Raw genomic sequence first — 26,925 nt, 5'->3', positions numbered from 1 at the left:
TGGAATATTCTTCCAGTGCAGATACCTGCTTCAATATTTGAAGCAGGTAAGTAATGACCCTTTCACTGGATTGACTGGATTGTTGTTGGCACAGCAAGGAGACGTGTGGAACCGCCCTTTAAACTCTGCCACAAAAGACCCAAAATTATGTTGAATTCGATGCTGCACTTGATTTGACTGCCAGGAAATGCGGTGATTCTGAAAATGTGAAAAACACATTCCCTAACTCTCAAATTAGGAGGTTAGTCTTAGTCATTGTGCCTCAGAATTAGATGGTGGTTAGTTCTAATTAGACCTAGAGCTCCGTCAAAAGCATCTGAAATTGCTGTACTGCAACATGATTCACTGATCTCAGCCAACAATACCAATGGTGCTGATTTCTGTTGTGGTCCAGTGATGACCTTTGCAGATTAATGAAGAAAGGCATCAGACACCTAAGAAATATCTCCAGGGACACCATGCAGATTAAAATTTGGGTTAAGAGAACTCTATTTTGTCCTCGTTCTGAAAAAGGAGACACTCAGGAATGGGAGTGAGAGGCATCATGTTTCCACTTTAGCATCACCAAATAGTGTTTGCTTCTCTTTGCTAAAGAATACTCATTTTGTAAGACTTTTAATGCCACCATCAATGAGGTATGAATGATGTATTGAATGTTATATTTTATAAACCAGGCTACTGTGGCTACATTTGGGAGGGCAGTCTGCAGTAACTACACAAAGATTTATCATTTCATCTCCATATTAATTTACACACTTTTCCTCAAATAAATAATAGCTCAAGTGAACTAATTTGTAGACTGTGTGTGTTTTAGGTGGTGTACTTAAATTTTAGAAGTCAAGCGGTATTGTCTTAATTAAATTCTGTATTGCATCTATATTGCGGAGAGTGCTAATAGTAGAATAACAGAATAAAATCAACAAAGTCGTCTATTGACCTCAATCAGAAACCAACAGAAACTGATTTGACAGATTTCAGGTGCAGCTGCCATGCCCCAACCAACGCATTCCCTTGGATTATTGTGGCCACTGACACAAACAAAACAAAAGTCACAAAAATTTATTCAAAACTAGCTAAGTAGAGAAAACTTTCCAAAATTTCCAATAATGTCTAATGGGAATAATGGGAAACATTAAAGTATCACAATACAAAATACTGTAGTAATGACTCTGCTTTCATTCTTTTTTTTTTTTTTTTTTTTTTTTTACCTTTTTTGGTTTTTGGCTTTCAAAGCCAAAATGCTTTGTGACAGCGGTTGTTCCTTGGAAGCACAGTCCTCCATCACTGAGCAGTTTAGAATTTATGGAGAAAAGAAGGGGAGTTTGTTCGGGTAGGAGGTTGGCAAAGTCTTGAAATTACAGTGGGTGGTTAGTTTTTTTTTGTTTTTTTTTTTATTCCTGCACTAAAAAAAGAGTATGGCCAGAGAATGAATTTATTTCCCATTGTCATTTGACTTTTTCCATGTTCCTTTTTCAATTTCCACAGCAAGCTGTATGTAAATGAGGGGCTGTGGCCTTTTTATCAGTCAGTGTTGTGTGATGACCAGCCTGAGAGCAAGAGGATGCACCGGCACCTAATCTGTTTCTCTCTGAAGTTCAGTTTTATTTATGATTAAACTTTCACCTTTAACATTTTATCATGGAATTTTTATGCCAAGCACAACAGTAAATAATATAGTTTTTGTTTTTTTGCAATTCCTTTATAATTTGGAGGTTTTTGATCCTTCATGTCTATGTGGTGTTTTGAAGTTTTAGCAGTTTGCTGTTGCCATTTGTACACCAGCTGATCATCTTATTCATGCACCCTTTGAATAAAACATGTGCCTTGATGAGACAATTTCCAGAATGTGGAAAAACACCACCATGGGCAGTGTAGTAATCATCAATTCATATGGATTCCTCAGCATCTAGTGCTGGCTGCTGAAAGCAGGCGACAATGACGATGAGTGGACCTTTGTTTGGTGACAGTTATTTTTGTTGTTTATTCATTATTCCCAGTACAATAGAATTCCCCTCTGATTCATTCATATCAGAAATTGCTACAATGACTAACCACTGGCAGTGCTTATAAACAGTTGTGATTGCACATTGCACAGTGTGCAATCACACATTTTGTGTGAGTGGTCACTCTCAAAGAAAGGAAAAGTGATTAAAATGAAACACAGTACTCGAACTGAGAATTTCAGAGTTTCAAAGAAGCCAGTAAGATATTAAGTTACTATCAAGATAGGCACCAAGAAATGTCTGCCTTGTTTTGCCACACACACACACACACACACACACACACACACACACACACACCCTTTTCCATCATATCACACTGTAATAATGCGATAGGATGCTTTAGCCTGGCAAATTACTTTCAAATCAACAATCAGTGACAAGGGACAAATTGTAATTCATTATGCAATATTTTCTGATGTTAAATAAACATGTTCACGTTGTTGAAGTTGAACACAGTGCTGATTTGGCAGTTTTTCTTTGTCAGATGTTTCCAAACCATCTAGAGAATATGAGGATTGATCTGATAAAAGATGTGCAGGGCCGCCCTGGTGGCTCTCCATGTAGGTGGAGTGTGCGCCACATGCAGATAAGGCTGGCCCTTGTCACAGACGTCTGTGTCTGGGTTTGCTTTATGTCGTTGCCTTTCTTTGCCCCGTCTTTCCCATCTCTCTCTGCTGTCACCATCCAGTAAAGCAGAAATGACAAAAAGAAGATTTGCAAAACAGAGACATCATTGCTCTACTCCACATTAAAATACTAAGCTTCCACATTTCTGTATAGTCAGTGTTTCACATCTTTTCTCATGGGTAGAGTCACTTTTCCTTCTTTGTCATTGAATAGCCTGGCAGGCCATGCATGACAGTGGAACCGCTGGTTTACATAAAAGGAAGACGGATCTGCCTGCAAAGAGCCTAAAGCCTAGGTCACACTGGATGATTTTTAACACATTCTCAGCCTGACTGGACCAACCCTGTAGTTTGGTAATACATACAGGGTGTGAATGGGCTCAAGACTGGAGAACTGCGCTCCTAAAGACTACTGACCAGTTAGAGCTCAATTAAATTTTTTCATATTCGATACACAAGCCCGTGTGGTGGGGCTTGTGCAGTGTGAAACAGTCCAGTTCTCTCCAAGAGTGAAATCTGAGTGTGATCCTGACCAGTGGGAGTTTAGCTCAAGGGGGAAGAAATAAATAAACTGCAGAAGAAGTCACAACTCACAGTTTACTTCAGTAGACTCCGAGCTCTACCTGTTCCACTTCATAATAATGTTCTAATTGTGTTTACAGGAATAAATTGCATATGGCAATGTAATTTGAGCAATAAACCTGACTGCATGTGGAACATGCAGTCATAGATGGAAAATTTAATTTAATTCATTAATTATTTTCATCATTGCTGTGTTTTGCTAATTTCCATGCCTTATTAATTTAATTTAAATGACCCTGTTAAAATTAGGCCTAATGCAACATTTTTTTCCCTTTATACTTCAAAAATAAAAATGACATAGAATGGAGCTTCACAGCATACCATTTTCAATGCAGATGTATTGTTCGCTTGGTGTGTCAAATTTGTGTGTAGGAAGTAGGATCGTATTTTCATTGAGATGAGCAGCCTCCAAATGACAAATGTTTCTGATGTGAGCTGAGCACCATTGTATGCTGGAAATCTGGAATGGCAAAAATGTATTTCATAGTGGGCATGGCTACTCAAGCCTTTGGCACCATTCAGCGTGTCAAAATTGGATTGACTACGCATTGGTCCAGAGTGACAGCAGTCATTTTTATCTGCTGCCTGGGTCAGAAATCAACAGAAATGCTCTTTAAAGTTCATGAAAAGGTCATGGAATTAAAGAAAAAAAAAAAAAAAAGGGTGCGTGGCAATATTTAGGACTACTTTTTTCACATTTTGTAGGTCACCCTATTCAAAATTTTATTCATGAATTTGTCACAAATTCATGCACAAGTAACTGCTTCTCCAGCGCCAATAATTTGTTGTGGGTGTTGTGGGTGAGTGAAAAAGGAGCAGTATTTGATTATGAAACAACTGAGCACATAGCCTGGAGCACAAAATGTTGGCACCATGCAGCCAGCAATAAAACCAAATGCCAACTCCCCCATACCACTGTGTCAACAAAAATACAACAACCAATGTCTTAAAAAAAAAAAAAAAAAAAAAATCAACAATAGAGGTGTGGAAAATGGAGTGGCTGGGGACAGGAAGTTGAGAAAATGACACCATCCTTTTCTGTAAAGACTGCTGTGGGTTTCCAGAAGTGATGAAGAAGAATGGAGCATGTGGTTTGGCATGATTTAATGTAAAGCACATCCCTACTTCTGCGTACTGGTAAATAAACTATTTGTGCCACTATGACTAATTTCACTGATGGTGAAGCGGAGGTTTTCTACCCGACTGCTCGACTTAGTCTAAATCAAGAAAGCACTGAGAAAACAGTGGAACACTGAGCATATTTTGATCTATAAGAACAAATGTGAAAAACAACAACAACAACAAAAAATGTATGGATATAAAAGCCACTTGGAATGCCTTATCTCAGATTCTCAAGCTCAAATTTTACATTAAATGCCGCGGATATCATTTTTCTTTGCTTGCCTGAGTGGCTGCGTTATTATGCATACGGTGATTGAAGGCGTATCTTGCCCAGAACTCTGGTGGGAGTCCTTATAACACTGACTGACGCCCCCAGTGCAACCACAGTAACAATTAAAAAAAAGAATTAAAAAAAAAAAAAAACTTTAACTGACTAGTATTTCCATGTCGATTTGCAAGAGCAGATCTGTTTAATCGTCTGGCCAGCTTGTCGCGTACATTCTTGTGCAGTACAAATATATTATTCAATAGTTACATAAAACCGTTCCCGATATTGATCGATATGACCCTAAAAATTAGATCAAAGGGAGAAAATGCTCTCTGAAAAAGGTTTAATTCTTTTCATGTCTTCTATGACTGTTAAAGTACTTTCGAACACTGGTTGAGACAACAGGGTCCAGCTTTGATGTTCGGGCTGAAAGAATAATGCTGACAGACTCAACTTGGTTTATAAATCTGTGGCAAAGAAAGGCAAGTGGAACTATTTATACTTTTCTGTAAGCCTCCTGCTGTCAAGGTCAAGCACTGCTACATGTTATTGTCTTACAGTAGGAGGTTTTCTTTGTGTCACAGTTGGAACACATCATTAAATCATTGTGGCAACAGCAATTTTAAGCCAACCAGTGGTCTGTGCCATAAATATCATCAATTGTATCTCCTAATTTGCAAGTTCGTTATTGTCAAATTTGTACTATATTCTCTTTGGCCACATAAGTAAAAATTTGAAATTCTGCCACTACTACAAGTTTTAAAAAAGCCCATCTTTGCAGCTCATTATGGGCAGCAAATAGTGGATTTTGAGGCAATGGCTAAATTAGGGCATGACTTGGTGGTTGTATGTTTGAATGGTCACACATGCTGCTCTTTTCAGTGTATTCATTTTTCAAGGCTGGAAGTTGTCCTGAGCTCTATGCTGGCTCTGGTTAGTTTACTATTTGCATATTTAACGTAAGGTCCATACCCACTGCAACCCACAGATGAGGCAGAGCACATGCTCCTGTTCAGGACAATGATGTTGATTGGCCAGCTTTAGTGGACAACAAACTACTCTATATAGGCATGTGATACATAAAAATATTGATTATTGAAGCTTTCTGTTGCTCTCATCTAAATGAGATCACTGAAATGTATTGAAATTCTGAACCAGTGAATGTTCAAAATATTAAACAGATGCTCTGTGAAGTCTACTTATAGTTTACAAATTGTCAACCTTAATCGATTATCAATAGAAAAGTCTATTGAACTTCAAATTTCTTTTTATTTTTAGCGTCTATATTGGCTCAAACTGGCAAGTTAGTGAGACTGACATAAACGAGGTTCAAAATACTGCAAATCGCAGATACTCACACTTCTAAAAAGTAGACACCGCAAGCACTGTGAAAATTTTAATTGGCAAAGGTTATGCAATACAATATGTGCTTTCCTTTGCCATCCTGCAGTAATGATTTATGGTTAGAAAGGATTTCTCATTAAGGTGCTTTTCATTAACAGCCCATCATTTCTGAAAGTGTTCCCATATATGTGACATCACTTCAAGAGTTATTTAAGCATGTAGAAATAACCCTCCCTCGTAGCAGTTTATTCGGTTGACTCACACTCATAATCCATAAAATATTCATTAAGCTCAATGAAAAATAGGTTGTCAGAACTCAACTGAGGATACCATTTCGGTCTTTGAGTCTTCTATGGATTGAGTAGCAGAATTGTCGCTAATTTCCCCTTTGCTCTGAGAGAACTCCACCGAGGCTTTTTCTGTGACTTAGCATTAGAGTTATACTCTGCTAAGAGACCCATATAGGCAGGTGAAGACTTCACAGGACTCAGGCTGGCCCCCATGCACTGACCTCCAGCCTACTCTTAATGGAAATCTAACAAAGCATCACGTCCAATTTAAGACTGCAGCACAAACAAGCAGAAGTGCTCTTTAAAGGAGGCCCAGGCAGGAGTGAAGTCTGTGATGCACTAAAACAACACTTTGGATTCAGAATATGTGACTACACAATTCTAAAAATGTTTTTTTAACACGCCTCTGTACTTACAGGTCATATTTCTACTAGCATAACACTTGAGTATTTGGGGAAAGGTAGTGATAAACCTACCATCCAAGAGAAACAACGACAACAGCAGCAGCAGTCATGGTCTTTTAAAGTTTGAAATTTTGTCTCATAACTGTAGCATGCCGATCAGTCCAATCAGTAGTGTTTTAAATGCCAAACCACAATGCCAAAAATCATAATCCCTCCAAGTATTGTCCTCCCAGTGGTGTCTGAGATTTGCATGGAAACACCATCTGAAATGCTGGCTCTGCCTCCTCAGGAATTATTTTGTGATTCAGGGTCTGGATCTGCTTCCCTCGCTGGTGATTTCAGTTCAAGCACAGAAATGTCCAGTACAAGGCATCTATCCCTCTTTGTTCACAACATCGGCCACTGCAGTGAATACTGATGTCACAATAAAGAGAAGTTGTTTTGAATTGGCCTGCATTTCAGGTGGGAAAGATCTAGTCAGAACAAAATTGTGTATTTGATGCATTTCTTTGAAAAAGGAAATCCCTTCCGGTTTGATATGAGAAAGGTTTAATAGATCTGGGCCCTCTTGACCTGGAGGAAATGGGTCAAGAGAATCCAGTGGAAAAGTGGTGGAATTCACAAAATATGTCTGAGATCTACAGCAACAAACTGCTGTGGTTTAAGTCCACTTACTCATGTTGTTGACATCATTACTGGAAAAAAGTAATTAGTTACAAATTATTTGTTACTTCAGTTCACTGGGAAAAGTGATTAGTTGCACTAATTGCCGTGAACTGCAGCAACAGTCTGTACCGTACCTTGCGTGTTTATTGACCTACCAAGAGAACTCATGTAAACATAGTAAGATTGAAATAATTTTAATACTTAAGCAGTTGAAAATAAGCACATCATCTGTATTAGCCATCTTTTGTTTTGCTCTACAGCTTCGTACATACATGTTATTGAGCCTGTCCATATCTAAAATAGATGGGAACTAGATCTAAACTAGAATGGAGGAAAAAAGTGCCAGGAAAGAAAAGAAAAGGTGTGTCACTGAATTTGAATTAGTAATTTGTTGCACTGTTTGGTACTGAAAAAAATAATCACTTTACTGCATATTACTCAGTAATGCGTTACTGCCCAACACTGTATATCATAACAGCCAGATTCACAAGCCTTGACTTGCAGAATGCAATTATAGGCTCATTTTGAACAAATAAATTTTACTTGGAAAAAAAACGAGACTGACATAACGTAAGGTGAACCTTCAGCACCAGTGCTGAGCCGATACTGTGCTGATATAATTTATCACATTAAACAAATAATATCTTGTCTGTCAGAAGCAATTACACCACTTGTCAACAGAAATTCAATATATTTTAGCAGTTCTGGAAGTTTGGGAGCCATTTTTTTATTAGATACAGGGACTAGCAGATATGAATTGACACCAATTACTCAAGCTGATGGGAAACTAATTATTGTTATCACAGTTGTAAGAAATAAATAAGTCGGAAACTTAGCAATGCTCAGTTTGGTTGCCATGGCGGCGCGCATAGACGCAGCGGCTACAGCTCTCCACTCTTGGTGCCGTATTATATGTTTTTGTATGTGTGAACGTGAACGTCGCTGCCAGGACATTCCGGAGGACGCCGAGGCTGCAGGGCCGGCGCGTTGACACGGCTGAAAGGACAGCCCTTTGGGCCGCTGCCTCCCAGCATTTTCCAGCACCAGGTCCATGGCGAACACGGGATGACGAACTGTGCTTGCACATCCAACAAGTGTTTCCGTGACTGTTGCATTTTTCTGATATCAGAGACATGGCTGCAGCCATCTATTACTGGACTTGGCTATTCAACTAGCAAGATGTACGATGCTTTCTATTCTCCCCTGCACCGAAAGGACTGAGCCTAATTTCGTTGCATTATTATACGTATATGATTGTGCAATGACAATAAAAATCTATCTATCTATCTACTTGTTTTGGATTTCTGACTGAACTGAGCCCAGGACTGAGCTCCAGGTAATGTGGAATACTGTATGCATCAGTGCTGACATCCTTGGCCACTTTTTATGACTTTTTCTGCTGCACAGTTTAAACCGTGTTTTTCTTTCCACTGCTTGTTTTTGGCAACAGACCAACAAAAAAGGAGAAGTGATGTTTAGAGCTGGTATTTGAGAAGCCATGGAATTACTTTGCAATTGATATTTTTAAATTTAAATATAGGAACTTTTAGAGGAAGCCACCTTTTGGCACACCTTGTGATGCAATTGGCCTGTTGGTCATTTGCTGTGACTTGACAACACAGAATGATCCTCAAATTGAATGACTATGACACCCACTGTGGGCTGAGAGTTCTCCAAATGTAGCATTTACATTGCTCCAGGTTTTGTACTCTACACTAGTTTCTGTGTCTTTGTGCTCACCTTGGAAGTATCTGTGCATACCAGCTTGTGAACACAATGTGCAATATTTGATGATACTGTCACAGAACTGTGGATTGTTTAAGCTTGTAGTTTTGACTTTGGTTCAGCATCCACATCATCATCATCAGTCTTTATTATATTTCTCAACTCAGTAATAAAAGTATACCTCTTTTAAAACTGACACATACCACTAACACGTTCAGCTTCCTCTGTAATTGGGATATTGTAAATTCAAAAATTAGTATTCATGTGGTGTTTCCATTGTTTGTTTGTTTGTTTGTTTTCACCCCTGACAAACACAAAGCACACACATTACCAAGTCAACAAGATTTTCGCAACTTCAAATGCAAAAGTATGAAAGTATGAAAGGCAGGGTGAAAAAAGTACGTTGATCATGCTGTGATCCAAATGAAAACATGGACTATTTGTCAACAAAGTTTTCATGAAAAAAGTCCATCCATTCAACCATCGCCACCACTACAGCAGACTTTCATTTTAAATTAAAGAGCACGTACTTGTAGGCTGTGCACTGTAAATGATAACTTTCACCTGATCGCGTTGAAAGGAAAAAAGTGAAACAAAGTGAAAAAACAAAGCAGCAGAGCAGCTTTTCAGTTTGTTAGTTTTTCACCTCGCTTTGCAGGGCTTGTATTTGAGGCTATAAAAAACTTGTTTACTTCGTAATGCTTGGGAATCTTAAATAAATAAATGAATTAGTAAAAACATGGCTTCTGTACAAACAGTGATGGAGGTGATGATTTCTCAACAGAGAATGCAGTGTGTAATTTTCTATATTTAAGCTGTTTTTAATCTGTTCCACAGGACACATGCCTAGCCTTTTAAACAAGTGCTCTCTTTCAGATTCCTGTCCCTGCACCTGCACTCCAAAAAAAAAAAAAAAAAAAAAACATTTGATGAGCTTAATTTGCAATTTGCATAATAGTTATGACACACATTTCAGTTCAGTTAAATTGAGTAATACTAACACATGTTGAATATATAAACATACTTTACATATTTTATCCCAATAAAATAAATATTTTAAGTGTAACTTGTTCAGAGTTCATTATCTCAAAATGATTTCCTTTTGGTAATCCAACTAACTGCACTTGAACTGAATATCCTGGTTTAAGCTAATTGACACAGGGACTAAAAGCAGGTTTAATTGTCAGTCATAATTGGCAGTCTTCTTGTGTTTCACCGCTCTGTGCCCTCACAGGTTTACCAGCTCTTACCCCATGTGAACAAGCCTCGGAGGGCTTTTGGTGATAATTTTGAGAGACAAGATAGAATGTAATGAAAAGATCAAACACTTTATTTTCACCCCTGACTTCTCCCAAGCTGTAAGGATCAATAGCACCATCCCTGGTGGAATAATAGGTTCTGTATGAACACAAATTAATATCACATTGTTTTAATGAAAATGAAAAATAGCAAATCGGTGGGTAATCTGTCTTGGATATCGATTCATGCCAAGCCTCATCTAGAGCAATTAGGGCTTGGTCTTTGATATTCTTTTGATTCTTGTTATTGTACATGCACTTAACAAATTCTCACAGTTTGTCACAGGGATTGTCAATTGAAAATACATTTGTTCCTCAAAGAGGCAACTGAGAAGCTTTGCCGTTTTTAGATGATTCATGTCAGTGGTGAAGAAGAACTGGGTGTGTTCGCCCCTACATGGAACTTAAGGCAGAAAGAGAGAAATTGTAAATTATTAAGTTAAACACAGAGTGACTGAAATGTAATTTAAGCAATAATTAATAGCATGATGCAGATACATGAGCTGTTGTAGAAGCCCCTAACATCAGAGTGTTGGAATAAATGTAAACTAGGGCTGAATGATTTGGGGGGAAAAATCATATTGCAATTAATTTTACAGATATTGCAGTTGTAATATGATTCATGCTTTTAGTAGGAATAATAACTTTGAATTGTAATTTTTTCATTTTCAGTTAAAGAGCTGTTAAAATGATGATGGTGTGATTTTTGCTGCAGTCTGTACCAAACAAACATGTTTTGTTACCTCTGGAAAATACAATTTATAGACCAGGGCATCTCTGTAGCACCACCATACCATTTATTTACAACAATGTTTTATCACATTTCACTTTTATCAAAAAGTTGCAGGTCCTGCGATTTGCATACTGCACTTGGCCACATCACGATTTCGATAATATTTTGGTTAATTGTTCAGCCCTAGTGTAAACTAATGCCATTATTTTTTTTTTTTTTAATTCCAGCAGTTATTAATTATTATACTTAGAGGTTTTGTCATATCCTCGTCTCACTGCAGTGACATTAGGATATGACAAAACCTCTGATCGCAGAGTTTGCAAATTGCTCCATGTGTAACTGCATACGCTGATGCTAAGCATAGCACAGTGAAATCCTCATGTCTGCTTTGCTTTTGCATATCCCCTTACAGAGATCTCACTTCCTTGGGGGTAGGTTTCGTTTTATCACCGCCTGGCTTACATTTTGTGCATGCGTGCGTGCGTGTGTGTGTATATACAACGTATGTGTTTCTCTCTCTGAGTTGATGTGTGCTCTCTGTGTTTTGACAGATGCTATGTTACTGGTGGCAGACAGACTGGAGGGACCCTTCAACATTGAAGCAGTTATAGAGCCAATAGATGTCAAGATCTCTGAGGCTATCATGACCATGCAGGACAACAGCATGCAAGTGTCAGCCAAGGTATAATGGCTTAATTTTGTTCAGTGCCAAAGCACTCTGGCATATCACAGCCACTTTCCACTTGTGCTCCGATGTGAGTCAACTATTATTACATGGTAGAAAATTGGCCTTGCAGAGAACTTCAACTCCCAAAGGCAATATGTCCTCACAGCACACACCACAATTTATACACAAAACTGTTTAGACTTGGTTTTGCAGATATAACCCTTGTTTCTAATTATTTCTTTCTCTTGACTGAAGGGTGAGCATAACAAGGTTGGGATAAAGGTATATACTGAATACTCTATAGGTTTATACTGTGTATAAATATAGATGTACATTGCAGTGTGTTATATATGGGAGCGAGTTTGACATCAAATTCAACCTGACCTCTGTAACTCCGCTGTGAAAATTAGCAGAAATACACAAAAAAGTCCAAAAGAAAAGAAAAGAGTGCACAAAACTATGTGGGATAGTCACCAGTACAATTACACACTTTCAAAGACTGATTAACAATTTGTTATGATTTATTTGATTTTAAATTGTATAATATTTGCATGCTAAAAGAAAATACTTGTGTGCTGCCCAATCTTTTTTGAAACAAGACAGGTTTTTCAGTCAGACTCCTCTCATCCCGGATCCTTAGGTGAATTTCTGTCCATCTTCATAGTGTGGTTTTAGAGGTCAGTGTGAATTAAATGTCAAGTTCTCTTCTGTGTCTGGTGGGCCACAGTGTGCAGCTTTGTGAATTGTGTATGCACCTGAATCACCATTCCTGCAAGGCTGCACTTACCTGAAAGATTGCTCTGAGATTACAATCTTTCCCCGCGTCCAGATTTTAACCATATCTAGTCCTGATCCAATCACTAAGCTTTGGAGGATATGTCAGGTTACGCCGTTTTGAAATGAAACTGTATGTATACCTCTATCCCTACACAGACCTGCTGAAAATCGCCTCCCTTATATTCTGCACGGAAACGCAGAACTGTAATCATAGTGAAGAATTGACAAATATTAGTGAAAAGACTGCTCCTTGTCATGAGGGCCGAGTAGCACATTAAAGTGCTCCATCACAATCGGAGCCAGGGGCCAGCAGACAGGCCGGTGAGGAATGCTGATGAGCTGGGCTGTTAGAGAGGTGCGCTGTTTGGGCCCTAAGAGCATGTAGGGACTAATCCATTTTAAAACGATTTGTTCTCACAGTAAACCTCTATGTACTGCAAATTGATTCATGTCAGGCTGAAATGGTGGGAGGTCCGTGCTACCGTTACTATCAATATGAATATTTCAGGAAAATTAGACAACGGTTTGCATTTTTTTATAGTAACCTTCAGCAGCACATTGTGTTTTGTTTACTTTCATTATAATGATCAGAACCAGGAAGGACATTTGTAATTAAAACTGTGTCTTAAAAGGAGCAATATTCAGGAATTCTAGTCCAATATTATTCCTTGCTTTGTACAGCAGTCAACAAAACACATTTCTCTGGGTGTCTCTCCACTTTCCAACACTGCATATTTTATTAAAGACAGAAATTGCACCTTTTCCATAAAGCATAAATCCACAGAGCTGGAAAATGTCTCCAGCTGATCTCTTCCAAAACAAATACAATTAAAATTTAAATTCTTATAAAACCCTTTGCTTGTCACATACTCACTTTCACAGAACAATGTGGCATCACGCAAATGAAACCTGGCACCACCCCCTCAATGTACAGTATGAATTTGCAACCACTGTAAAATATGAATTTTATTTTTCAGAGACGGATCGTGTGGCTGATACTGGTTTCTGATGCACAGCTTCTTATTCAGGAGTTTGGGGATTTCTTTTTATGGGAAACATCTACATAAATGATGAAAATACACACATTTTTCACAGTTGCTAATGGCATATTTTGACAGCATTCAGTTAAATTATGACTACATGAATAACTATAACATAGGCAGTTACCATAATTTTATGAGTTTATGAGAATCAGTCCAGAATGTAAACTGTGCGCCATGATGCAACAGATTCAGCAGTCAAAGCTCACATATTTTCAAGACAAATTCTTTCTAGACTGCTCGAAAAGGGTATTTGACCTAGACATATTGTTCCAGTATATGAGATATTTTCATTGCTGCTAATCTGAAGGCAATATGTCATTTTGAAACGATATGAAAGTGTTGTGCCCTGGATTGCTCTGGTTAAATCATTTTGGGCCACCGATATGACAGATGTCCTATATTGGTCCAGTATTCGTTCCAGCTTTCTATCTGAAATCAGGGACCAAAATGACAAATTGGCAAAGGCATTTAGTGGAAGAGATGTTATTGGGTTAGGCAAACTACAGCTCTTTCTGATCAAAGGGGATGTGTACTCTGCAAGGAAAAAGAATTGGGTCTGGCCCAGTAAAGATTTCATGCTGTTCCACACAGCTGATAACCTTGATTCAAATTTATTCATCAGTGCTTTATCAAAGTTATTTCTCTTTGTTATAGCTGTGACTCTGTTGTATTGGTGGTATAAATAATTACAGAGTTCTTGCAATAACACTGGTTACTGCCTATAGCACACTTCTTGTAAATTTATGAAAACATTGTGTTATTACATGAAAACATGGCAATTTTTTTCTTAAAGATAAATGCAATAAGCTTTCACATATACTGTAATACTATATGATGACTTCACTTATCCCTGTCCTGGTGCTGTGATTGTTGCTTGCCCCCTCTCTCTAGTGATTTTAACCCTCTGTTCATTGTAGGTTTTTCAAGGGTGTGGTCAACCAAAGCCCTCATCAATGGGCAGGTCTGCACGTGGCATTTCAGATGTGTTCAATGCTCGCTTTAGGCCCTACACCCCTGAGGAGAGGCCCACCACAGCAGCTGGGACCAGCCTGGAAAGACTGGTAAGCAGAGGGAGGAGATAAGAGACCAACAATCTCATTTGTGACATCTTTTATATTAAATAATCACTGAATGCTAATAGGTCTCAGAGACAGATGACTGAGAAGTGGAAAATAATTTCTAGAAATTGCCAAGCAGAAAAACTCTGAAACAATTCTCAGAACTGTGGCAGTTTCATTCCTGATTTTTATTTTATTTGTATTGTATTTCATTTCATTTCATTTTATTACTTTTTTTTATTTCAGAACTTTTGATGCCTTGAGAAGTTTTATGACTCATATTACTGGTGGAGGCAGCTCGACTGCAAGCTGAGCTTGAGGCATAGGCTTACTAGAGATCAAGCCCAAAGGCCTGAGATAGTAGAGGCCCCAAAAAGACTCAAGGATAAAAAATGGTTAAGCCATATTCCTGTAGTCCAGATAGACCCTAAGCTGCCGTCTGAACTATCCCACCCTTGTTTTCCACTGCCTCTCAGTTGTGAGTGAAAAAGTGGCTTCTAGTTGATACACACTAACAGCCAGCGGTTGCAGAGATGTCACAAAAAGTGTGTATTTTCTGCACAAGTTACCTGGACATTTAGGCTATATCCCTGAAAGTGGATATTACTGCAGAGAAAGAGCAAAAACAGAGCAGAATGCCTAATAACAAAAAAAAATACCTTATCAAAAAAAAAAAAAAAATGCGATAGCTGTGCCTCATCACAGAACACACACTGTGCCAACAGGCAGGCAGCAGAGCAGGTTTAGAGGGGTTAAAATGGAGTTCAGCTAGATCAGTGATGATACAACATTCAATGCTAAACAACCTTTACAGTGGTAAAAATTCCTTCCGCTGCCATGATACCAGGGTTAATTAATGCTATAAAAAAGATAAGTGATTTACTGATCCATTTTGTTGAAACACATTTTACAGGAGGTTCTCCATATTGAGCTGCATTACACTGAGAGATAGAGGCTGTGCATGTTCTCTTGATAACAACACTGGTCCTCACAACCCTGGCCCCTTTAGCCTACAGTCAAACATGGCTCATCTCCATAAGCCTTTCAGGGGGGACAACAATTAAGTTTCCCCATTTTGCCAGGTACAAACTGTAGGCTGCTATAATGTGTGTCTATGGTGCACAGGGCAGCCTAATGTATACTATTTTAATATGTTTAATGCTTAATTGACAGACTTACACACTCATATGATGGCTTTGTTTCATATGATCCGGTAGGCATTATTCCTGCACAATGAGCTGTACAACGTTACCTGACACAAGAACTGAATAATTCCATAACAACCCAGTCGCCAGCATGAAAAGTTGCCATTTTATGTTTCTGCAAACTAACAAATATGAAATGTCAACATTTCTGAACCACTAATAAGTCACACATCAACACTTTCGTTTGCTACATTAACTTTGTTAGCCACCAAAACTACTTGGTTAATGTATGGAAAAGGTCATGGTTAAGGTTAGTAAAAGGTTTGTCATCATAGTTAAGGTTAGGAAAAGGTCATGGTTAATGTTATGAAATGGTAGCTAACATTCCCTAATATTAGTTGGCAAACAGTAGTTTGTGAATGTTAGCTGAAAACGAACACAGCTCTCATTTGAGTCTGATGATTGTGCCGTCTGCCACAAGCCCCCAATAAAGTGTGCCGGGCTTTGAAGCCAACTTGACATAGTGGCCAAATTGTGTAATGACAAGTGCCAGGTCATCAAGCGATGCACAGGGGCCCAAAAAGATTTTTATTTATTCTTTTTTTTTTTTTTTTTTTTTTTTTTTTGAGGTACATCAACTTCCCAGTATGAGCAATGAAATAGCCCTCATTTAAGTCATTAAGTCCCAAAAGTTGTAATTTTCTCTAATAGTTGGATTCAGAGTTGTTTTTCTGGCCATAATGAGCGGGCCTCATGGGACTGCGCCGCCCTGCGTTCACTTATGACGTTCCTCTTCAGCTGGCTTCCTGTTAGTGTGCAGCTGTAATACATCCATGGGCTGTAATCATGGATTATTCGCTGTTAATTCATCAACTTCATTATCTTAAAATACATCCATTGGTTGTATGCTGTAAATCCTGTATCATCTCTGTTCCCAAATAACCAGTCGTAGGCTACATTCACATGCCAGGCAAAGGCGCACGGCACAACCTCTTATATATCCATAGTACAACATGTTTTGATTTGGTTTATTCTCTGATCCAACGATGATGCGTCGTTGGGTTATTTTGTTAAACATGGCCAACTGGTTTATGTGTCTCATTAATACATCAGTGCTGCAGCTACTAGGCTAGGCTCACTACAAGCACGCTAGCTGTTATTCATGTGAGCGGGTCCGACCAAGCGGTTGGGAGGCAGAGGTTAAAGGAAATGCTAGTGCGCTTGCTCTATGGGCCCCATAGACGTGGAAAATCCAGGTGACTTTATATCTCGTAGTTTAATGTTTTTGGCTTCATGCACCACTGAGCAGCTTTCATAGAAATGAACGGGGCCCCGCCTCCAACACTGTATCCAGTTTGCTTCAGACAGCCCTGGTCAGCCGCCCCACCTGCCTGTCAGCATGGTGTTTTTCACTCGCTTCACACTACATCATGAAACTTGTAAAGTGACATTTCAACATAACCCTGTTTGGTAGAAACATAAACTAACAACTTTTTTCCTGACTGGACTGTCCATGAAGTAATTGCTATTGTTTTTTTTTTCATTCAATTAAAGGTTTTTACTTTTACTTGAGGGAAAAAACAATAACAAGAAAAGTTAGAAGAAAAGTTATTGCTAATGACCAGTGCTTTCAGGCCCGATAACAGGATATGTGACTGTTTTAAAGTGAGATTTCTCCAAGTGATTACTGGCAATGGAGGCACTGTGCTTTGATTCATGCCTCCTCATAAGCAGATGATGAATTTCATATCACCAACTGTGTTGTTGTAACTTCCACAGTCATGCATAATAGTTCCTAGCTAGGAAATCTTTGGCTTCAATATTTGTGAAATGTTTCACAAAATTACCTTCTGGAATCAGCTGCAGTCTTCAACACACATTCCGGTGGTTGTGCGTTCTTACACATCAGCAGAACAACAACTAAAATATGTCAGGCAATGGACTGAGACGTCCTCACTGGCAGGAATCGGACATACTCTCTGATTAACTGATTTATTCAACAATAGCTTTGCATGTAATCTTTGTCCCCTAAGCCAAATGTATCAGTATTTATCTGTATATCAAGCAGGTAGCGGTCATTGTAATGACAGGTTAATTTCTTTGAAAAGATTAAGTTAGGACAGAAGGTAGATCAAAGGCTTTAGCATGCACTGTGCGTGTCCTACAGCACAATGAGGCTAACCCACTCAGAATCCTCACAGTAATGTCAAAGATTCATAGCATGTCAGTGTTGGAGGTAAACATCACAAACTTAAGATACATATCAAAATATTTTTAATGCACATAGAGCTGCAAAGGCTGTGTGAAACATGAACCAGATTGATGTTATTCTTGAATTTAGCGCTCTGGTCACAGGCCTATAGCAGAGGCACTTGGATTATAAAAAGAGACAGGACATCTTTGAAACCAGTGTTCGAATTACACTTAAGCTTTGGTTCCACACTCTGAGAAAAATCTTGTGTTACTGATATATCCTCCAATATAACACAACCTCTCTCCCACACACGAACACTCACAAAATATGGTGTCATATATGCCTGCCTTGCAACGCAGGGGAACTCAGCCTTCAGAGGGCTAAATCTAGCGTTCTGGCTATGTATTATCATTTGGTGTTTGTATTTATGGACACATGACCCCACAACATGGGGTCAGAAAGTTTAGCCTCAAGGGCAATGGTGCCACAGAAAAAAACATTTTTCACTCACTGATGCGTATACGCAAGCAGAGCCCCAGAAAACAGCACGTAGTTGAGGTATAAAGATCTTTAGCGCTCCTCTTATAATCACAGTGTCTCTGCCTTTAGTTTGTATTGTTTTCAGAATTGAAGAAAACCCTTCTGTCAGCCTAAAGATACATAATGTAAGTACACATCCATCAAAAGGAACAGGAAATAATGATTAATCCCAATAAAAGGATTAGAAGTTAAAAATGCTTTAGACCACAGACCTGATGGTCATTATAAAAATGGATTCAGCAAAAGGGTATTCAGAGAAAATTCATAGGTTATTGTATCTTCAATAATCCATTCATAAATGTGCTCCAGCCAATGTGTAAATAATGAGAAACAAATCTCATTGAAATAGTGAGTTGGGCTGCTCAGGATGAAAAGTAAGTGAACCTAGCTGCTCACATCTCATACATCTCAATTTTGTATCTGCATTTTCTTAATTAAGTTTGTGTTGCAGCCTCGGGACAACACAGAAATAAACCCAAAACATGAAGTCACACAGGTTGCACTAAATGTAAGGTCAACTACTCATAGATGTCTCCAGACTTTTTTCATCAGGCTTTGCTACTTCAAATTGATTCTCAAGCTGCTTTATGCATGCAGGTCCTGATCTTTGCATTGATCAGGTTCAATTGTGGCAGATTGTACGGTGCAGAATAAAGTTTATAATAAAATGCTTTAGTTGCTGACTCTCACCGAGGGATCAGGCTGGAGGTTTGAATGTTTCAGCAGCACCATTTATCATTCAACTTTCTGCTTTGCTAACTATAGAAATAGACATTCTTTTCCTCCTACGCTCTCTCTCTCTCTCTCCCTCTCTCACTCCAATGTCCAATTAAATCTGTTTCTTCTTTATTTTTCTGCTGCTCCCAGAGGGTTGTCTGGAGGACAATGCAACACAGTGTAAGGCTCCTCTTACTTTCACCAAGTCATGTGTCTTGTGGTATTTTAATCAACCTGACCAAGCAGCTTCATTTCTTTACACTATTCAAAGTAGATATTGATTGCTTCGATTGTGCTGCATGTGTTTCTTTACTTCCACTGAATTTTTCAGTCACTACAGTCATTCATATTAGTTTTGTGGCTTTTATTTTGAAGACACCATTGCCGTTCAGACACTTGCTGATGAAAAACTGAGGTTATTCTTACAAATTTTAAAGGTGTATTTCTACATTAGGTTTGGGTGAGATTCTTGCAAGACGTTGGTCTCCATCATATGATATTATGTATTTTCATAAGCTTGGATAATGCTCTTTTCATCTTGTTAATTGTTACATATTTTGGATTCAGCAGAAATACATTTAGTCGTGGTCAGTCATTTTTGATTCATTGATATAAGATCTTTTTCAAAAAAAAAAAACATAACCATAACTTTTTGTTTTGTTTTGTTTTGTTTTGTTTACCTCATTCTCACCTCACATATAAGTATAAGTTTGTTTTCAGAAATTATCAATTCTCATTTTTGTCATAAGTCAAGCTTTGAGTCACAGTGTAGTTAATTATTATTATGTGGGAACAGTTTTGAGACACACAGAGATGCATTCTGTATGAGAGGAAGGAATCACCCAATATTCTCAGGCAGGATTAGTGTGTTAAACTGATGATTTATCTGTTTTATTTGCACTCCATCAAGCCACTGAGTCTATGTGTAGTTGCATCAGCTAATGTTTATTGTGCTTTGTCATGTGTTTTCCTGTATTTTGGTGTTGCATCTTGGTCATTGTTTTATTTTGTGTTTTCATGGTGTTTTCTTTGGGCAATAGTTGGAGTGAATTCCATTCTGTTCGTTGATTCAACTCTATCTCAAGGGAGTGGTGGTTTATGCTTCAAGATCTAATCCAAACTGGAAGAATATTATTTTCCAGAGAGGATTTATCAATGCAGTGATTGTTTGTATTTTTTGTTGTGACCTGTGTCCAAGGTGATATTTTCTCAAGCATTCATCCTTTTTTATCTTGTTTCCCCCTAATATTTCTCTCCACTCATTTCCTCTTTTTTTATCTCACAAATCTAATACAGACAAAATAGTGCCTGTGTAGTGATTTACAAAATATCTGTCATGTGGCATGTAGAGAAAAGCTCTCTCTCAGTTGAAGCAGTGACCAAGCTCAATTAGGGAGTTCCAAAAGTCAAAGAAGAAAAACAGGAAAGTCAGTGTTACTTGAGGGGCTTCTGCAGGGGCTTTCACTTTCTTTTCTCCATCCATTTTAACTAACAGCATTTGTTGCACATTTTTTCAAGGTTATGCTTCTTTTGTGATGTAGCATTTGGGCTTGATCAGACCTCATATGATTGTCATGCCCCTGAACTGTACACTGCAACGTTGCAATGACAGTTGATTAATGCCATTGTCTCACCACATGACTTTAGTCATTAGGATGTTAGGCTACATTGACCAGAGTATGTGCTGATTCATCACATCTGGGGCAACTGATCCCAACAGTCAGCACGGAGACTGATAATAGTTGGGCTCCCAAATTCTTTCCTCCCGCTCCAGTTAGGACCATCAAAATATTTTATGGCTTGATAAATCTGGGACAGCTCTTGTGGCGTAAGATGAGCAAAGACACAAAACTGACAATTAAGCCTGGCTAAAGTCAATTAAAGTTGAATTTAGAGTCAGTCAGTCAAACTTTATTTACATTGCATGTTTTCAAGCAAGGTTGCAATACAAGGCACTTCAATCAAGGCAATCAATTTCATTGGATTATTTACAGCTTTGAAAAATAATGTTTTTTTTTATTATTATTAATAGGTAAGAGAAGTTGGTTGCAACCATCTGTAATTATGGCAATAGCTTGTGTTTATATAAATCCTGTCCCTGTCTTTTTGCCAGAGCACCTAGCTATATTAATGACATGCTCAGGTTGGTGACCTCTATCCTCTTTTTGACTTATTCATTGGCACAGTTTTATTCATAAGGCCATTCCGGGTGTCACTCTTTATTATTTGTGCTCATGAATCTCTAAAAAAAAAAAAAAAAAAAAAAAAAGGTTGAAATTGTACTCGCAGTAATTGCTTCTATTATCTGCATCGGAGATCAGATTTTTTAAACGCTTTTATTGCATTTTATTGTATTATTCAGTACAACTGTGAAATGTCCAATATATTTCCATGTCTTTGCAATTATTATTCCTTTATATTTTATGCACCCAGTGTGAAAAAAGGAAATCACTGCATTTTCATCCATATGTACACATACCTACATACACACACGTGTATGTACATATACATTTATACATACAAATATACATTCATGCAGGCATACCTACCTACATAAATTCAATAAAAGACGTGAATTCAATAAAATGGTAAATGGACTGCATTTCTATAGCGCTTTTCTAGTATACTGTATTGTATGTATGTAAGTAAAATAACAAGTGCACAAGTATTTCATATATAGCTTATCAAGTGGCACTAGAATTATAAAAGTTCATACTCCTGTTGACAGCCAGCCGGTAAAAAAAAAAAAAAAAAAGTGAATATTTAGTATCCCTCAGATGAGGAGAATTCATGACTTGAATGATAGATTTAATAATGATACAAGGAAAAGGAATAATTATCATTGGTGGGGACTTGGTCCTTAACCCCACTGTTGACATAACAGCTGGGACACATAACGCAGTAAAAACAGCTACAATACTAAGGAGACCATGTGCAGAGACAAGATGAACAGATGTATGGAGAACATTCCCTCCGACAACTCCAGATAGGCACAGAGCATTACTGGAACAATGGCTTTATTAGATCACGCAGCTGTTACCCTAAAGGTGACGCTAAACACTAAAATAAAGGGAAACATCTATGGAGAATGAACAATTCCCTCCCGTGGAACTAGAAATTTAAAGAAAAAAAATGAAAAATGTGCTATTCACTTCTTTGAACTAAAGGGCACAAAGGAAATCAATGAGATCACCTTATGGGAAGGAGCAAAAGCTGTACTAAGACAAGAAATGATAGCTCATACATCTGCAAAGGAATGATGGCAGGAATAAGTAAAAATTCAGAAATCAGAAATACTTTATTGATCCACTAGGGGAAATTGGAGCATGAATTACAGATTAAACTCCTGGAGGATAAGCACAAACGTAACCCTAATATTGATGTCACTGCAAAACCGGAAAAAGAAACACTCAGAACTAGCCAAACTGTTGACAGAAGAAATCAGGTGTATTATAAAACAAAAACATTAACAAGAGGGACTAAACTTAATTGAAGGTATGGCATATAAATTTAAGAGGCAAACTTGCAAAGAGGCAAATCCTACATCAACAAATTAAAGGATGATACCAAAATCACGGAGAAAGAGAAGACATTTGGAAAACTTTGAGAATTTATACAAGGAAAAATTGATCAGAATGGACACAACAAAAATGGAAATGTATCTCAGAAAACTTAAATAGATGTCATCAGAATGTGTCTATAATAAAAGAAATGCAAAGAAACTAAAAAAAAAAAAAAAAAAAAAAAAGGGCAAGACCAACCTGGAAGAAGGCAAGGATTAGCTGAGGGCTCTTCAGTCAGGCAAGTATTTCGAGATCAAAACATATTGGCATCCATCAAAAGGAATATTGTCATCAATAATAGCAGAAAGGTTAAAAGAAATAATGCCAGATGTAATAAATGGAGACCAGTGTGATTTTGCTTTTAAAGGGCACTTAGCTCATAATGTAAGGCATCCTATAAATATAATTAATCACAGAAAATTAAAAGCAACAAATTAAAATGATTTGCTTGCATGACCAGTTGGCAAAGAAAGGAAATTCCACAGGATTTTGAATACAGTCAAAGCTTTAGTCAGAGTTAGTGGGGGTGCAAGATTAGTGACACACAGGGAGAGATATGACAGGAAAGTTAATCAACACCTGAAAGTGCCATTTCCTTCAGTATACATCCCTCAATTAACACAGCTGCTCTTTCGCTGTAAAATTCAGTGTGTATTGCACTGTATATTGAAATATTAGTTTTTCAGCAGTGAGTGACAGATAAAATGTTGTCTCATCTCTGAGTGTACATAAGGTGTACACTTCAGAGTTTGGCATATACACTGGCATATTTTGAATCCAAACCAAATTTTTGCTGTGTTTGTTTTGTGACCTGATTCCACCTCATGTATATTTCACTTTCCAAACCGCAAAAAAGCTGTGTTTTTTGCTCTTCAATCCTCTTTCAAGGCCTGATATTTCCATTATCTGTAGCTCTCTGGTCTGACTCTGTTCTCCATGAGTCTGCACTGTTGTTTCATCCTCCACCAAGGAGAGCAACACATTTATGAATACACTGAACTGGTTTGAATAAATGTACTTATGCTACTCATCTAAAGAATGGGAAAATGGGGAGGTGAGAGATTGCATGTGTGTGTGTGTGTGTGCATGTGCGTGTGTCTCAGAGAGAGAGAGAGAGAGCGCATAATCCAAGTCTGTGCCTGGATTTGTTGTTATCTTGCACTGTGGAGCTGATTGATATGTTATAGATAGACAGATAGATAGATAGATGAAATCTTTAGAATTACATGGACACCAATAATACATTCAGCAAAAATGGATCTCTGAAATAGGAGATAAGCTGAATGAAAAAGAATGGAAGCAAGTGTGCGGAGAAATTCACAAAACCAACAAATTCTAACTATCAGAGGGAATTTACACGTAAATTATAAACAAGATTTTTTTACATTTTAAAATGAACACATCAATGAAATCAGACTGCTGGAGAAAAAGTGGTGAGACAAAAGCAAACCATTCACACATTTTCTTTGTCTGTCCTGCTTTACAATCATTTTGGCATTCAGTCATACCAGGTATGATAATGAAAAAAATTAACCCTGTATTTCTCTTGAAAAATCTCCACCAGAGCTATTTCAGGAAACGGACAAGCACTTATGTAGAATACTCGGGATGTCAGCCTGCAGCAAATAACTAGGAAGTGGTTAAAACTGGTTCATCACTTCAAAGATGGAATGTAATGATACAGGAAATCTCAGAAATGGAGGGAATAACTTACAGAGTTAGAAAGGAAGAGACAGAGTATAGAAGACTTTGTTTTTAAGTGGGTGAGATATGAGGCCATGACATGAGATCAGAGCTGAATTAGACAGAGGTGCTCATATTCTCCGCTCCACTGTCATGGAACCCACTGCAAAATCATTTAAAGCTGAAAGAGGTGGTCTCCCTCAATGAGTTAAAGTAATAATGAAGAATCTCGTGGCGGACTCAGTCAGGAGCTGGCGTTGCTTTGCTTTGTGTAGACAGAGACTTAAATAGGTTTGGCCAATAAATTACGGCCTGCTCAGCCATCTTCAGCCAGTTCTGCCTTAAAGAAGATTCTTGACGTCAACATCACCAGCTCTATTTGGAATGTAAACAGCTATTCAGTATTCATAAATAGGCCATACTGCTAACATCATATCCCACATATTCTCCTTAGTGCAAATCATAACCTTTTTTTAAACAGGAAAGATTATGAGAGGAGACTTTGAGTGCTAATGTTTTCCTCGGCTCTCTAATTTACGCTTTCAACCTTAAAGCGGCACTAAATGACTTCTGACCACTAGAGTGTGTCAAGAGCTCAAACTCTGCATGTAAGCAAACAAGTCAGTCCTTCTTCTTGGTTTATGGCAGGTTGATTGTACAAAACCACTCTCACAAGGCTCTTGATGGATTATTTGGATTATTTTGTCCCTGAGATTTTCAGCGACAAAGTAAACAACTGCTTTTAATGAACCTTTTCTGTCACTGCAGTGCTGGTTGCTTTAATAAAAACACTCGCATGACTGATCTGAAGTTTGGATATGTTCATCTGCAGAATGTGAGGTTTCAGAGATGCTGCGAAGTTGAAGAAGCAAGGGAAGTGAAGTGGGAGAGGGGTAGGTCCAGTTTTATACTGTAAGGGGAGGAGTGGGCGAAGCTACATTAAAGGCTAGAATTTGACAATAAAAGAAAAACAGAAAAATGACATGGCCTAGCAAGTTGATATTGATTTACATATTTAGGGGTGCAAAACTCTTCATAAAGCACAGGTTCCCAGTGAGAACTGAGGTGTTGAAAGACTGCTGTTTGAATGTACAATCAACACGGCTCGTTAAGGTTCAAAATAGTTCCAAAATGAAAGTTGTGCCTTCATTTTGGACGGTGTCAGACATGTAGATATACTGAAATGGCATGAATCTGTTTTTATATTTAAAAAAAAAAAAAAAAAAATTGCATGGAGTAGTACAAGTCTTTGTACGTGGAGTGAACGTCACAGGGCCATTCATCAAACCATGTCAATCGAATGTCTTGACAGCAATAGTATGATCTGTAATTCCTGGTTTGTAAGAGAGGATCTGACTGGACCATTAGCGGACATGGAACGTGGAAACATCGTCACCATGTGGCTGTCCGCCTCATAGCCACACTGCAGTTTTTGGCGTCAGACTGGAACCATTTTTTGGACAGGCACATGTCATCACCATCCAAACACTGTCTGCTGGGTTAGTTTCAGGATTGTCAGTGGGTTCTGAAATCACTTAGTGCAGGTTTAATGCAATCGGCAAACTGGATGTAAAACCTATCCATAGGTATTACATGAAAGATTTATGCTGCAAAACCTTCAGCTTGCTCAGCTGTTCAGGCTCAAATAAACAAGGCACCAACTTTGTGTAAAACCAATATGCAGCTTCTAATCTAGGATGAAGTTGGCCTGTAGTCAAATGAGGCTATGATGGCTTATAATCTTGAGAAAGGAGAGCTGCTTAACCTATCATCAAACAGCCACAGGAAAAACAATAAAAACTTTATGCATTACATTGTGCAGATTTTTTTAGCTGAGAGGTAGTAAGCAGGTTTGGACCTTTTAGCTACAAGCTAACTATCAATGTCTAGTGTAGCTACAAACTTAATTACACTTAAGTAGTGTTGCAAAATTCCCGGAATTTTCAAAGTTGGAAAATTTCCATGGGAATTTCCGGAAATTAATGGGAATTAACGGGAATAAACGGGAATTTTGAGGTAATTTTAGGGAATTTATATTCACTGCATTCACCCGGTCATATTCATATATACATAATAAATATTTTGGTTTGTTATAAGCAGATATGCATGCAAACATGTTACATTATAATGAATTTCCAGGGAATTTTCGGGAATTTTCCCTAGTTGAGTCAAACTGATGTGAATATTGGCATAACCAGTGTGCGAAATAAGGGGGAGCAAAGGGGAGCACAGCTCCCCTGGTGGTGACATGAGCTCTCCTGGCTGGAAACATTGTGAAATTTTGGGGGAGCGGTGCCTGCTCGGTGCTGGCCAGCACTGCATGTGGGCGTGGCCACCCGGTCAGGTCTGCCGGATCTGGTTGATTATTATTATCAGTTGATTATTGATTGTGCAATGCTGCAATTCGCAGTTAATCGCGCTGCGCACATTAAACAATTTTGTGGAAGCAGGAGGACGGCATGATTGACGTCATATCC

General features: G+C 38.2%; 1 protein-coding gene across 1 annotated transcript in view; it reads left to right on the top strand.

The window, feature by feature from the left end:
* Window positions 1–26,925, top strand: part of gpc6a (glypican 6a) — a 201,850-nt gene that overhangs the window by 149,789 nt on the left and 25,136 nt on the right. Inside the window, exons 5-7 of the mRNA XM_030075736.1 lie at window positions 11,613–11,743; window positions 14,466–14,609; window positions 19,353–19,382. Coding sequence (XP_029931596.1) covers window positions 11,613–11,743; window positions 14,466–14,609; window positions 19,353–19,382 — 305 coding nt within the window. The remainder of the gene's footprint in view (window positions 1–11,612; window positions 11,744–14,465; window positions 14,610–19,352; window positions 19,383–26,925) is intronic.

Source organism: Myripristis murdjan, chromosome 3 (assembly GCF_902150065.1).
Source record: "Myripristis murdjan chromosome 3, fMyrMur1.1, whole genome shotgun sequence".
In the NCBI taxonomy this organism is placed as follows: Eukaryota; Metazoa; Chordata; class Actinopteri; order Holocentriformes; family Holocentridae; genus Myripristis; species Myripristis murdjan.
This window is presented reverse-complemented; position numbering and strand designations above follow the sequence as displayed.